Source organism: Phascolarctos cinereus, unplaced genomic scaffold, assembly GCF_003287225.1.
Source record: "Phascolarctos cinereus isolate Bilbo 61053 unplaced genomic scaffold, phaCin_HiC Scaffold_2;HRSCAF=192, whole genome shotgun sequence".
Taxonomy (NCBI): Eukaryota; Metazoa; Chordata; class Mammalia; order Diprotodontia; family Phascolarctidae; genus Phascolarctos; species Phascolarctos cinereus.
Genome location: NW_027555625.1, coordinates 284,972,818 through 284,988,752, shown reverse-complemented (window position 1 = coordinate 284,988,752; position 15,935 = coordinate 284,972,818). Strand labels below are relative to the sequence as shown.

Sequence of the window (15,935 nt, the reverse complement as noted above, 5' to 3'; positions counted from 1 at the left end):
TGGCACCGAAAACACAGAAAGTAATTTAGCTTAGTGTAGAGAACAGCAGATAAAGAAAGAAGCTTGCCACTTTAACCTTGAGTAAAACATTTAACTTCCCTGTGCCTCGGTTTTTTTTCATTTGCAAAATAGGTATAACATATAACAATTTTAACCAGTGGAGGGAAAATACATATTTAAGAGTATTGTAAATTTTTTCATGGAAACATTTACTAATAAGACTTTTCAAGGCTTAACACACTTCCATAAAAAAGAGCAATGTATAGGCTCTATGTCTCTAAATTGCTTTAGTATAAAGTAGTCATCCTCTAGAACTGTGTTGGTTTCCAAAAGGTTTGACTAATTAAAAAGATATTAATGAGAGTCTTATCAGGGAAGGTAAGATTCTGGGCAGAAGTTATTTATTTTTTTTAAATCAGCGATTCTTAGACACCATACATTTGAATGAACACTGCTCTATTTAATATTTCTGTGGCAATTAATAAGCATGATACTATCCAAAGTTAAACCTTCAATTAATTGAACATACCTTTTCCTGCCAATGTAATATGCCAATTATTGCCAAGATAAAAACACAGACACCGATGAGAGCTATAGCAGTGAGCAGTACGATGTTACTTGGGGTCAGATACAGTTTAGCACTCCAGCTAAAGACCAGAACAGAGAAAATATAAATTGCTTGTTTCTATAGAACCAACAAACATGTGATCATTTTAATTAAACAAAAAGCACAACAGTTTAGATATTGCCAACTATGGGGCAGCTAGGTGGAAAAGTGGATAGTGCACTGGCTCTGGAGTCAAGGGGACCTGAGTTCAAGTTTGACCTCAGACATTTACTGGCTGTGTTACGCAAGGCAAGTCATTTAACCCTGATTGCCTCCCCTACCCCCCCCCCAAAAAAAAAAAGATATTGCCTAGTATGGTTTGCAGTGCTGGACTTAGGACTTGAGAATTTTTACTCAAACATAAAATTGAATTTTTAACTTAATAATTTACTTGTTTTCTCAAGGCCCATCTTATCTGAATTACTGCTCTCAATGAGACCCAGAATGGTATAGCTGAACTGGGTTTGGATTCTAGCTCTTCCACTGACTCCATATGTGATCACAAGCAAGTCATGCAACTTTCTTGTGCCTTAGTTACCTTAATGATAAAATGGAAATAATGCATTCCTTACCTATCAGGGTTGCTATAAGAAAAGTACGTAAATTAGGAAGCACTATATAAATGCACACCATTATTATTAAGGAAGTATTCAGAGGTATTTTGGACAGTCACAGAATCACAGCATTTTAGAACTGGAAGAGATCTTAGTATCACACTGTCCATACTGTTCCTAAAAAAGAATCCTCCTGCCTATCCTTGATAAATGGGCGTGTGTGTCTGCTTGAAGATCTCCAGTGGCCTTGTGGGACAGCCAGTTCCACTTCTGGACAGCACTGATGGGTAAGATGATTTTCCTTACACTAAATCTATGCCTACCTCTCTGCAAATCTTCCCTATTACTCCTAGTTTTGCTCCTTAGAGCCAAGAGTTAACAAATTTAATCCCTCATCCACGTTATGACTCTAATAATAAATACTTGAAGGCAGATATCATCTCCTTTAAGTATTCTTTGGGACAAACTCCCAATTTCTTCTACTGTCTTCTTTCTATTGGTTTGGCATGGTCTCCGGTTCCCTCACCATTCTGGCCATCCTCCTCTGGACATGTGATGCTGGGAACTAAACACAGCATTCTAGATGTCAAGGAGGCAGTGTGATGAGGGGGAGAAACTGTCAAAGAACTTTGGTTTGAATCTTAGCTTTGCCATAATCTCTTACCTGTACCATGGGGGCAGTGGGATATATAGCCTCTCAAGTTCTTTTTAGCTGTACATCCACGGTCCTATGATTTTGTGTGGCCAGGGTAGAGTACTGAATACTACGTGCTGAGAAGGAGCCCAAAATCAACCCAGCATATTTGGTTGCCTTTCTCACACTCCTGAATCATTTTTGTTGTTCAGTCACTTCAGTCATGCCTGGCTCTTTGTGACCCTACTCAGGGTTTTCTTGGCAAAGATACTAGAGTAGTTTGCCATTTCCTTCTCCAGCTCATTTTACAGATGAGGAAACTGAGGCAAACAGGGTTAAGTGACTTGCTCAGGGTCACACAGCTAGTGTCTGAGACTGGATTTAAATTCAGGTCTTCTTGGCTCCAGGCCCAGTGCTCTATCTACTGCACCACCTAGCTGGGCTGACAGATTACTAAAAGTTCTAGACATTTTTTTTTTAACATAAACTGTTATGTAGCCAGGCCTTACGTTTTCCATCCTTGTTAAATTTATTTTTTGGAATTAAGTGAAGTACTTTATGTTAATCTCCACACAAAATTTCAATTTATTAGATTTAATCCACAATTTTAGCTTATTAAGATCATTTTAGATCCTATCTTCCAAAGTATTGGCTGTTTAACTTAATTTTATATCACTTGTAAATTTAATAAGGATTCTATCTATGCCTTCATCTAAGTCACTGAATAATGTTGAATGGTTGAGGGCCACGGACAAATCCTTGGGGAATTCTATATACAAATATACTTTTTAAAGAATTATTGTTAAATGGATCTGTTATTTTATTGATGTGGGTATTCTCTCCATCAGTTCAGATGGCAATTTATCCACAATCATCACATCTTATGTGATTCTTCTCCATATTTTCCCATAGATTTCCCACAGAAGATAGGTCCAACATGGTAGATTCTTTCCTATAGGCTTTTTGTTATTTCTTGGGTATCAGTTGGGTGGTTGGGCCTTCTATCTTCTAGCCCTTGATCTTGTCATTTAACTAGCTCACCACATTTTATGATCATACAATTCCTTACTAATATTCCTCATGCTCAATCTTTGATCACAGGTCATTGGTGGAAATAAGCTGCAACCCATGTATACCTCCATGCATGTCTCCATTGCCACTTGAGACAACTTTGATTCCTCTGGGATAGGTTAGCCCACAATTTGCATCAGCAGAGCACTTTTGTTTCTCTTATTTTTTTCTTCTTTTTCTCAGATAAACTGAGAAATCCTGTATTTTTGTATTTATTCACTTTATGCATTATGTGTATATGTATGTAAATGTATATATGCACATACATGTAAGTGTATATGTACATATGTGTGTACACACACAGATATGCACACTTCTTGTTTCTCCTATTATGGGTTATTTCATTCTTTGCCTTTGTACATGTATCCCCAGTACCTGGGACGTAACAGATACTTAATAATTCCTTGTTGATTGGCTGATTGTTGAAAAGATGGAGCCTGTTATTAGGGAACTGCTCAGATCATTAAAATCAATGAACAGTTTCCCAAATGTAATCCAGCCTGCTGCTCTCTTCTTGGTCAATTCTGGGTCCAACTCACTGTCCACACATAGTGCCTGTCCCAGATATGTGATTAATGTACTAACTCAATGCGCTAGCTATTTAATTGAATGCCATAGTCTTGATAATAGACATTTTTCATAATTTAGATGTTTTTGTATGAACTTGGGCTGATGACCTCTTTTCTTAAATCATGGATCTTATTGAGATGGTTATATAATGTTCTGGTACTTGATAAAATGAACACAGTATCTCTGCAAACAGGAGTACCTAGAGGATCTCACCATCTTTAGGGGATCTTTTTTCCATTGTGATCTTGTTCAGGGCATTCTCCATGACAGCAGAGAATGCCTTCAGTGAACACCCACACCCACACACACATTCCTTTTTGCATTTTGCCAGGAGTTAATAATTAGAGGATTATCAAATATGGTTATTTTTGTGGTATTTACCAATCTTATATGATCTTAATATATGCATTCAAGACTATTTGTGGCTTGGGGAGAAACTTTAAGGCTAAATATTTTACTATAGGGTCAAATATAATGACTAAACGACAAACACAATGAAGTCTTTTACTCTGCTTCTTTTAGTCAACTGACTATAAAGATGTAGTTGGCTATGAAGAACTATTTGCTAAATACTTATTTAAACTAAATCCCACTTTACCTAAAAATTTCACTACTGAATTAAATCCTTTGAATGCCATATCTTGCTTTTTTAAGACTCATATAACATAAGACTGACATTAGAGTGCAATGCTTTGTTGATCATTATCTATATATGTGAAACACTGTATGACTGCCTTTTAAAATAACCATATACGAAAAGGCTCTGAAACACTTACTTCATAAATTACTATCTAATTTGTTGGTATTTACATTTATTTATTATCTCCTTTCACTGACTTCTATCAAAACGATGTAGGGTAAATATGCCTTGAATTTATGTTGAAACCAATCACAAAAAATATTAAAAAGTCCACACTATACATCCTAGTTTAACATGCAGTGCGATGAGGCACAGCTCATAGTTTATAACCAATGCTGCAGGGACTGACATACAAAAAGAGAACTTTCTGTTCTCTCTGAGAACAGTTATATATTCATTTAAAAAGTTTAATAAAGTTAAGATCATTCTGATGAATAGCAAGTAGATATTGACTTCTCAGAGGACCATAATTAAAATTTATTGACTAGTAAGGTTAGCCACTAGTCAATATATCTCAAAATATAGTGAAAGCTGAAATCAATGTGTGTTTTATTATGTACATAAATTTGAAAAGATAATTTATTCCAAAACAGTAAGATGATAAAAATGTTTAGGGATTTGTAGCAAAAAGAAATTTAAAAGAAATGGAAATAAAAATCCAGTGAAGAAGCACCTGAAGAAAATAAGTATTATTAATTACATCAAGCTAATCCCTCAACTTACCTAATTTATGAAAATGGGCAGGGGGTCTTTTTTTTCCCCAGCTCCATTTTGATTCATTGAATTATAGTATATTTTTCTTGCTGTACTAAGCAGACAAAAAAAAATCTAGCTTAAGAAAAACAATCAATTATAAATATGCCACTGTATTAAAAAAATACAGGCCACACAGCGAACTTTTACTATTTGCCCCTCTGCCCCTCAAACCAAAACCAAAATCTTAGCCATGTCTATCTCTTGATTACACTAATAATAATAATAACACCACCACCACTGCCAACTAGCATTTATTTGCTGTTTTAGGGTTTGCAAAGCACCACATGTTCTCTCTCACTGTGTTACGTATAATATACTATATATAATCAACCATAGAGCACATGTACATATATACATATATTTTTACACACCCCTATCTATAAAGCAGCTGGAAGACTCAGTGGATAGAATGCTGGGCTTGGAGTCAGGAAGACCTGAGTTCAAATCCCACCTCAGATACTTAGCAGTTGTGTGACACTGGGCAAGTCACTTAATCTGTTTTCCTTAATTCACTGGAGAAGGAAATGGCAAACCACTCCAGTATCTTTGTCAAGAAAACCCCATAGGTCCATGGGGTCATGAAGAGTTAGACATGACTGAACGACTATCTATCTATCTGTCCCTTATAGTGTTTTACAAACCTCAAAACATGTTATCTCATTTGGCCCTTAGAAAAACCCAAGAAGTTAGGTGCTATTATCCTCATTTTACAGATGAGGAATCCGAGGTATTAATCCAAGAAATTAAGTGACTTGCCCAGGGTCACAAAGCTAATAATTGCCAGAGGCATGATTTGAACTCAGAACTTTCGACTCCAAGACCAGCATTTTATCTACTGTGTCAGCAGGCTCCTATGCCTAGTTTAACACTGTAAAGCACACAAATTGATAACAAAAGGCCTCCTATTACTTTAAGAATTAGATATCTTTAAAAGAGAGGAGGTGTGACATAGTAGACAGAATGTCGGCCTTGGCATTGTAAGACCTAGGTTCCAGTTACATTTCTGACACATACCAGCTCTCAGCATTCCAGGCAACTCTCTCTCTAAAACTCTATAGAACTTTTTTATCATACACATTCCCCACAAAGATGAGATCATAGATTCATATGAAAAAAGTAACTCTATGGCTATGATCAGCATGTATGTGTGGTAGAACTATTACATGCAGGACTCACCATGCCTACACAGATGCATGCTCATTATACAGGGAGTGGAAAAAACTTAGCCTGTGTATCCTCTCATGACATGAGAGCTGGCTAATATCCATTTCATTTTTTCCACAATGAATTTTAAAATTCACATGAATAACTTCATTATTTTGTACTTTAAAAAGAGAATACAATTAACGTGATAAGTTAAAGGAAAGAAAATGATGACCATTTAGGAACGAAAAATAAATGGTTCAGTCCATTGCAAATCGAATACAAATAAACAGCAGTACGTATTTAGAAAACCATTTCCATGAAACTATTATTACCCTGAAATTCCAGAATATGCAGTTGTTGAATGAAAATCAATTTATTTAATTAATACATGTATAAATTTCAAATTAGTTAACCTGCTGTTCTAATAGAATTTAAATTGTTCCTCATGAAAAGTGTCAGAGACCTTTTCTGTAGGCATGCTTAGTCTTTTAAGGCTTCCTTTAAAGAAATTAACTAATGGCACTCATAGTGGAGCACAGTGGGAACTAGAGAGGTTTTCTCTGACATGGGAATTGCATCTTTGATTTGCACGGTTGACAGTATCATTTTACCAAATTTTGTTCAAGCACTGACATTACCTCCGAGGAACATTGTGTGGATATGGAATGACGATGAGTTGGGAGTTGGGAATGATTGCAGTCCACTCTTGTTTTCGTATAGCCTAGAAAAAGAATTTATGACAGTTTAAACAATTTTACTCTAATTCAGTTAAAAACACTTTAAAACTAAAATAATTTGTTTGACAAGTAGAATGGCACAGTACCTTACAACAGTAATGTCCAATTAATATACAAAGAAGGCCACTAAGGAGTACCTAAGGACTCCTGCAGGCTGCATATTGGCTTAGAAAACCACATATTAACATTTAACTATGTTTTGTTGTATTTTTATTTATTTAAATACTTCCAAAATACATTTTAATCTGGTTCTCATTAAAATGCAGCATGTTTGACATCTCTGCCTTACACTAATAAGTGCTGAGTAAATTTTTTTTTGCTAAATTGAACTGAAAGGTATATATTAATATCTGGATGGAATCATTGGTATGTATTATTAGGCTACTAGTATGTTAATACCTTTGAATTAAGTCAAAACTGAGGCAATTATTCCTATGCTAATTCTTGGCAAAAAGTTATTCCAACCTTTTCAGGGACGAATTGTTTTTGGTCTCACTAAATGCTACCTTTATTCTTTAGTGGTTGTGTGCTTGAGGTATTATGACTACATAGTATACTCTCAACTAGTTATTTCAATTTGTCTTTAAAAGCGTATAAACTTTTAAAAAATCAGATTATTTTAGAAACAAAGTGATAGATGATTGTGGGCAGCAAAATAAACTCAACTTACCTTTTCTCCTAATGGACGAGGAATGCCAACATAAAGGTGATCAAGAAAATTCGCACTTCGACCTAAACCCAGTACATTATAAGGCAACTGAAGAGATAAATGTGCTGACTGGCTGAGTTGCCCAGCTAGAATTAAATGCAAAAAGATAAACATTGTTAATACGGCTTTATTTAATGAAATGCTGATGAAAAGTGAGATTCTTAAAAAAATTTAAATGCACTTAAAATGCCCAATTCCAGCCAAATCTCCAGGAAAAACCATAGACATTGCACAAAGATGAAAACAATTCACAAACCATGATAACTGATCAGTACTTATAGAGTATTAACTTATTAGGTATTGTTCTAGATGCCAGTCAGAATATATGTCAACCATGGCCATAAGCACTCCAAGTTTATGGCATCATCATGATCATGATCATGATCATGATCATGATCATGATCATGTGGAAATAGAGGGGTTTATGATGGCAATTCACACTAGGTCATCACCATAAGAAACTACAGAAAGGTCATCCTTTTGGAGCCTGGATTCAGTGATCAATGTAGGTTATGTAAGGAATTAATAGAGAATGCAGTACATCGCTGCAGGTGTAAAATTTAGCATCTATCAAATACCTAGCAAGATATGACTTGGTAGCTAGAATTATATATTAGAAGGTACCTTTCATGGACTGACATATAACATACATAACAAATTCCGACCTGTGGTTGAATCCTTCTGATGGATGCTGTCTGTATGACCCTGGGCAAAAATCAGTTAACTTTTCTATGCTTTAGGCCAGTTCTCTAAGACTCTATAAGTTGCATAACAGTTGTAGATTTGCATTGGGAGAAGGAGTTTTCCTCACTGGGAGCTCCCTATTATAATGAAATCACAGTCTTGGACAAAAGTAAAGGAGACAATGCTGTCACTAATATGTTATATAGCAATGAGAAGCCACTGGAATGTATGCTTAGTAGTGACTTTAAAAAATGACTCTTTTCCTTTTAAAATGTTTTATGGATGTCCCTTTTTTTTTTTACACCACTGTCATTCCACAAACCCTCACAGTACAGCTAAGCAAACAAAGCAATAGATAGGATGGGTCTGAAAATGTATGCTTCATCCTGCACCTGGAGCCTACCGGCAGGAAGCAGATTTAACACCAGTCCTTTAAAGGTAGGCCTTAGAAAGGATTTTACTCATATGTCGACAAACTAGCTTTGTGGGTCTTATAGAACCTGAGTTACAGGATATATGGGCACAATGTAAAGAAAGCATTTCTAGAAACCATCCTATCACAACTAATGATACACACTGCAGATGCCTTCTAAAAGTCAAGGCCCAGCTCAAATGCTTCCTACTTCATAAGATAACTTGATCTACTAGTTACACATCTTTTCTTCCTAGGACTTTGAAAAGCATTTTGTATATACTTCTCTTATAATATTCTGTTTTCCATTATATTTAGTGCATATTTGTGAACCTCATTTTTTGGGCGGTATGTTATAAGCTCCATGGGAAAAAGATTATTTCTGAATTGTTTGTATTTCTGTACATTTCTAGTAGAATGCTCTGTATATAGCAGGTGCTTAGTAAATGGCGATAATGGATGGAAGATGCCAAAATAAATAGCAGCAACTGATTCTGTCGATACCTAACTGAAAGAAACTAAAAAAAGAATTTTTATCAATAGGTGAGTGAAACTATCACTACTAAGAGTAACTATGGAATACCTGTCAAAGTACTGTACAAATGCTAAGTAGTAATAATTCACCAAATCCAAGTGGGGAGGATAATTTGCCTTATATTCTATATTTCTACTTATACAATTCTTATAAAATTATAGCAATTCTTGACCTCAGTAGAGTAAGAATATTCTTCTTAAAAAGCTCTATAATTTTATGGAACATCTGACCACTATTCTTTTTTGGTGGTGGTGATGGGGGTGAGGGGAGGAAACAAGATTTGTGATTTTATTTGCAGGAACTTCCAATGAGGAAACCCCTCTACCAACGCAGGTTGGCACCTGCTCTGTAGTTTATATGGTCTTAGAAAGTAACTTCAGACACTCAGAAATTAATTGACTTGCCTAAGAGTTCACATTTACAATATATGTCAGAGGTTAACTTGAACTTAGTTCTTGACTCCAAGACTGGCTGTCTATCTGCTACAAAATACTGCCTTTCATATCCACTATTATGATAGTATAACTTCTTTGGACTTAATCAAAGTTGAAGGTTAGAAGGACAAAAAGATAGAGATACTGAAATGTAAGACCCTTCAGATGTAAAGGCAAGGATCTGAGATTTTACTAGCTCAGCTACCTATGAAAAAGGTCAGCAGAAACAATTAACCTGCCCCTAGGGCAGATGTGTCAAACTGAACCAGATTAAAATGTAACTGGGAAATGTTGAACAAAATAAAATATAACAAAACATTAAAAATAAAAAGTTGTGGTTTTCTAAATCAATATGGACCAAAGGGATCTGTTTCTATTTGAGTTTGACACCACTGCTCTGGGGCATAGCCTACCTTCATACCTTTGTCTCCAGCCACTCATCTGTATAAGACCCAACACAAGTAACTCCAGTGGTTCCCTCTTAATGCTTATATGTATACATATACACATAATACATACATATACATACAGGCATTATTCTAAGTATTTGGTATACTCCCCAAAGCAAAACATTTTCTGTTTCCTCTTCCTTTACATTATTTTATAAACAATTTTTTGTTAACTTAAACATTTTTAAAAATGAGCATTTCTCTATATAAAAAAAAACAGGATATATGTGAAATTGCAGATTTATGTATAGCTTTTCTTGGGAATACATAATATACATACATAAATATATTAAACTATACACACACACATGAACTTAGCATGGTAGTACCAACATTGACCTGCTTATATACTCTCTTTTTCTTTCTCCCCCCCCATGCACACACATATTATTCATATTATTCTATTCTGAACTTTCTTTTGCTTGCTTCTATTATTTTTAAAAATGTTTGACACTTTTCCTTCCTTCTTTCCTCATTATAGCATGTATGAGAATAAGTATAATATAAGGTGATTTGAGAAGGAAGAATATATTATCAGTTTGGAAGAAGATATAGAAGACTTTATGAAGGAGGTGGTATGTGAGCTAAATCTTGAAGGAAGACAGGAATTCAGAGGAACAGCTGAGTCAAGGTGTGGGAGACACTTTAATGAACCCATAGAGGCAAATGGAATGCACAATTCAAATTGTCCAGTTTGGCTAGAATTTAGAATATAGGAAAGGGAGAAATGTGAAAGGTTAAGGAGGAGCAAGATTGTGAAGCTCTCTGAATTTCACTCCAAGGAGTTAGGGAGTCACTAAAGGTTTCTGAGCAGAGGAATGACATGGCCAGATTTGTGCTTCAGGAAGATTAGTATTCTCTGTGAAAGGGTAGACAGGACAGGCAGGAAGAGTGGGGTTAGGAAGACTTCTTAAGAAGCATTAATACAGTCCAAGTGAGAGGTAAAAGAGGCTTGAATCAGAGTGGCTTTTTGAGTAGATATAAAGGAATGGATGTGAGTGACATAGCAGAGGTATAATCAGTAGGATTTAGCAATCCACTGTTCTGTATCTTCCTCCCTTTCACATCTAAAACCCAAGAAAAAAAGCCATCAGTTATATACTCTCTGTCTCCAGTTTCTCACTTCACACTCCCTTTTTAATCCTTTGCAATCTGGCTTCCAACCTCACCACTCATCTGAAAATTCTTTATCCAAGGCTACCAATGAACTTAGTTGTGGAATTTGATGGCCTTCCCTCAATTCTTATTTTTCTCAATCTCTTTAAAGCATTTGTCTTGATTAAATACCCCTGCTTCCCCCTAGGTTTTCATGATACTGTTCTCTCTTGGTCCTTTTCTGGCCTGTCTGGTCTCTATTGTTTCCTTTGTGAGATCATCATCCTTGCTTCACCTTTTAGTATGCATTTAGACTAGAGTTCTGTCATAGACCATTTCTTCTCTCCTTGCTCTTTTTCTTGATTATTTCATCAGATTCCATGGGTTTAATTATCACCTCTAGGCAGATAACTCTCTGGTCTTATATCCAATTTCACTCTCTCTCCTAAACTCTAGTCCTATAACACAAACTATTGGACAACTGGATGTCTCATAAGCACCTCGAATTCAACATGTTTAAAATAGAACTTAATATCTTTCATCTCCCTGCATCCCCCGTCCCAATATTATACTTGTCCTAAATTCTCTATTTCTATGGAGAGTATCATATTACTTCCATACCTAGGTTTACAACTTTAGCAACATCCTGTCCCTTTCTCTTCACCCACATGACTATCACCCTCATCACCTCTCACTTGGACTAGTGCAAAAACTTTTAAAGTGGACTCCCTGTCTGCAGCCTCTCCCCTCTCTAATACATTTTCCACATAGTTGCCAAATTGATATTCCGGTAAAGTTCTGACTATGTCTTTTCTTTCTAGCCCAGTAAACACTAGTGGCTCCCTCTTGCTTCTATGATAAAATACCAACTCACCTTTTAAAATGCTTCACAATCTGGTTCCAGCCTAACTTTCTAGGTTTCATGCACTTCATCTCACATATTCTACATCCAATTTGACTGTTGTCAAGCTTGTTATACCCCATATGTAACATTCCACCGCCAACCTCAGTGCCTCTGCACAGGCTGGAATGCAAACCCTCTTCTTCTCTACCTCTTAGAATCCTTAGCTTCCTTAAAAGCTCAGCTAAAGTGCCAGCTCCTATAGGAAACCTATGTAGATCCTCTAACTTGCAATTCCCCCCATTCCTCAAAAAATATTTTGTATTTATTTTTAATTTCTATGTAACTGTTGTTTCCCTCAAAAGCATGAAAGCTCCTTGAGGCCAGGGACTATTTCCTTTTTATGTTTGTATCTCCAGTGCCTAGCACAGTGCTCAGTAGACGGAAGGTACAATAACTGCTTGCAGAATGTATGAATGAATGAATGATATAGGAGGTGAGGGAGAGGGAAGAGTCAAGGATGACTCAGATTATGAACCTGGGTGATTAGAAAGAGAGTAGCATCCTCAACAGAAGTTTGCAGGACAAGGTTTCAAGGGGAAGACAGTAACTTTCATTTCGGGCATGATCAGTTTTTGATATTAATGTGACAGTCAGGGATAATGTAATTTCCAACCTAGTCTGATTTTTATAAAACAATACACATATTACACTATTTGTACGATTTCTGAGCGCAATTTTTATGATTGACCCCATCATATTCTATAGGAGCATATTGTATTGTTATGTACTACTATTTTATGCTACATCATAATGGATTATGTTATAAATAGGATCCTAAATTAAGTAATAAGGTAGGACAAGATGTGAATTATACTGCAATAATTCACACCTTATGTGTTAGGCAGGAGGCCGAAAGCAGATTTCTTTCTGTGAAACTAGACGAATTGTTATATCATAATTCAAACCCTAAAATATACATTAAACAAAACAAAAGGGGAATATGCATATATTCTTGGACAGGGGATAGGCAGAGCAGAAGGGCGACATTCAATAGCTTGGATTAAAAAAAAACACCAACCCCCGAGATTTCTTTCATGTTTCTGATTTTTTCAGAGTTAAAAGCACAGTGGTCTTCAGCTCCCTACAGGGCATTAAGCTACAGGGAACTTTCATTTGCAACAGGAGTGCCTGCTAGGCCTTTGGCACTGCCCTGGCTTGGAAAAGGACCAGCATCTCTCTGAAGAGGAGATAAGAGGGGACATTCAAACAACGAAAGTTTTGTTTCCTTTCAGAGGCTATGTCTCTCTTCAGAAAGGAAAATTGGTTGGAGAAGCATTTGCTGGTCTAAAAATGACTGTTCCCCCCTAAAGCTGTGGCATCTCTGTAAGAGACCACATGGATTCCAATTAAAAAAAGAGGAAGGCCACCAAAAAGGACCAGAGAATGGAGCCTAAACAAAATACCAATGTAAGTAGAAAAAGAAGATATTCATTTGCTTTCAGACAAATGTAAAATCATTCTAATTTTTGCTTTCTTAAAAATGATAATAGTACCTTTAAAGTACAGAAATTATCTCACTTAAGACTCAAAACTATCCTATGAGGAAGGTATGACTGACTTGGAACCTTCCTTAACTCTTCCCTCCCCCTCACTTCTCATATTCCCATTTTACCGAGGAGGCTAATAAGTGTCAGAGGCAACATTTAAATCCATAACTTCCTGACTTCAAGTTCAGCACTCTATCCAATTGTACATATATGTTTGTATAGACCAAAGATTCTACAATATTTTAATACTTCCTCAGGGAAGTGTACAGCAACTCCAGAGTATAGCTAGGGGCATTACCTGCACCCCACTTTCTGGTACTTGTACTACTTAGGTATTGTGTGGATATCCAGGTGCTTGTGATTTTAGAGTAATTTCTGGAGGCCAGTCCAGTTCCAGGTTTACTCTGGTGATTTGGGATCATGAACTCCTTGCTGATTCTTATTCCAATTGGGAAGTATCAGGTACATAGCTATAACCATCCAGGCTGAAATTCCAAGTAAGTCATAGAGTGTCAGAGGGGGAAGCAGCATTAGAGATCATCTAATTCAAATCACTCAAAGGGGACGGTGGCTCCTAAGTAGCAGAGAGAGACAGGACTTAAACCTAGGTCATCGATCATAGACAATAAAATTATAGATTTAGACCTGAAAGGGACCTTAGAGATTATCTAGTCCAATTCTCTCATTTTACAGATGAAGAAACTGAGACAGAGAGAGGTGACTTGCCAAGGTCACCCAGGCAGTAAGTAGCATAATGACTAGATTCCAACCCTACTCATCCAATTCCAAACTCAACATTTGCTCTGGATTGAGTCCATGCTTGGGCCAAAGAGAAGGGATATTTGCCAGAATGAAAATTCTTTCTTCCTATGGGATGCTAAAATAACGTACCATGTCTTGGTACCACATGATCTCTTTAATAAACTAACAAATTACTTGAAAACTTTTTCTATCAGAAATACAATGGGCTATAAAGGTTTGAGACAATATAGGGGAAAGACATCCTTGTGAGGAGAAATGATGATTGTGTTATTGAATAACATGTTTATTTAAGTGGGACCCAGAAGGACACAAACATAGAAAATATTTGGTTCAACTTAAAGACTATATTTACATCACATAGCAGAAAGATTAAAGAGATTACAATATCTAATTCCTTCAAAAGAAGCTTTAACCTAGGACACTCTCTAAGCTTGTTAACCGAATATTATGTAAACAGTTATACCTAACATATGCTTTGAAAGGAAACAGTGTGATCTGGTCATTAGAATCATTGCCAGGAGTCTTAGATTTTCACATGAGAAGACGGCAGTATTTATTATCATTGTTAGTAACAGAAGTAACCTATAACATAGGGCACAATCTTTCCTAGTGCCCACTATACACTTACAACACATACTTTTATTTTTACACCATTAAATTTAGTCTATTAAGGTTGCTGTATACTCAATGTCCCCTAGTGTGTTGTAAAGGTGATTGTGTCTCCTTACATTCCTGTTGTTACTCAGTATAACAAATGTACCATTACCAGCATCTAATTAATTAGCTAGAATTCTTCATGAACAGGTACATCAGAATACCTGCAGTTTAATGACAAATTATGTTCATAATTGTTTCTCTGAAGTACCTTTTGATTAAAGACCATACCGTAAGATTATGAAGTACCTTCTAAATCAAAGAAAAATTATGTTGTGAGTAACATGTTAAATGTAGTTTATTGTAAGATTTTTTTTTACACATGAAAACTTAAATTCTGAATGATCTGTACATATGAACAATTCGTTCTTCCCTTGCCAGTCAAGCTACTTGTAGAGAATGGTAAATGGACCCTCTTCCCCTAAGCAATACACTTTCAAAGAGCCAGGCCAACTATGTTGGCCATACTCACTTATCTCCATTGGCTCCCTAGCACTTCTAGAACCACATATAAATTACTGTTTGGTGTTCAAAGCCATTCATAATGTAGCCCCTCCTTCCCCTCCCCCCCAATTCTTCTTACACCAAACACTCCATACTCTGATCCAGTGACATTGGTCTTCTGGCTGTTCCACAAATAAGACATTGCATTTCTCAGCTGTGGGAATCTTCTCTGGCTGTTCCCCATGCATGGAATGTTCTTCCTCCTCAAGTCTACCTTCTGCTTCCATGGCTTCCTTCAAGTCTCAACAAAACTGCACCTTCTGTAGCAAGCCTTTCCTAATTCCTCTTAATTCCAGTGCCTTCTTTCTTTTCCTGTTTATCCTGCATATACCTTGTTTGTATGTTGTCTCCCTCATTAGATTTTGAACTCCTTGAGGGCAGGGACTATCTTTTGGATTTCTTGGTGCCCACAGCATTTAGCACAGTGCCTGGAAGTAGGTATTTAATAAATGCTTATTGACTGACTTTACACCAGTGGTGGCCTGGTCCACAGTGACACTTGGTTTCTTTCTCATGGACTGTCCTGGTTATGGTGAACATGTTCTTAGAGCAGCCAAAGTGCCTTCTTATTCTATGCTACCAAATAAATTT

The 15,935-nt window shown here is 36.3% G+C and overlaps 1 protein-coding gene across 2 annotated transcripts in view; it reads right to left on the bottom strand.

The window, feature by feature from the left end:
- ITFG1 (integrin alpha FG-GAP repeat containing 1) overlaps positions 1–15,935 on the bottom strand; it is a 227,548-nt gene that overhangs the window by 1,567 nt on the left and 210,046 nt on the right. For both annotated transcript variants that reach the window (XM_020985105.2, XM_020985106.2), the window contains 3 exons: positions 7,386–7,510; positions 6,617–6,699; positions 530–647 (listed from right to left, as the gene is read on the bottom strand). In XM_020985105.2, the coding sequence (XP_020840764.1) occupies positions 530–647; positions 6,617–6,699; positions 7,386–7,510 (326 nt within the window). The remainder of the gene's footprint in view (positions 1–529; positions 648–6,616; positions 6,700–7,385; positions 7,511–15,935) is intronic.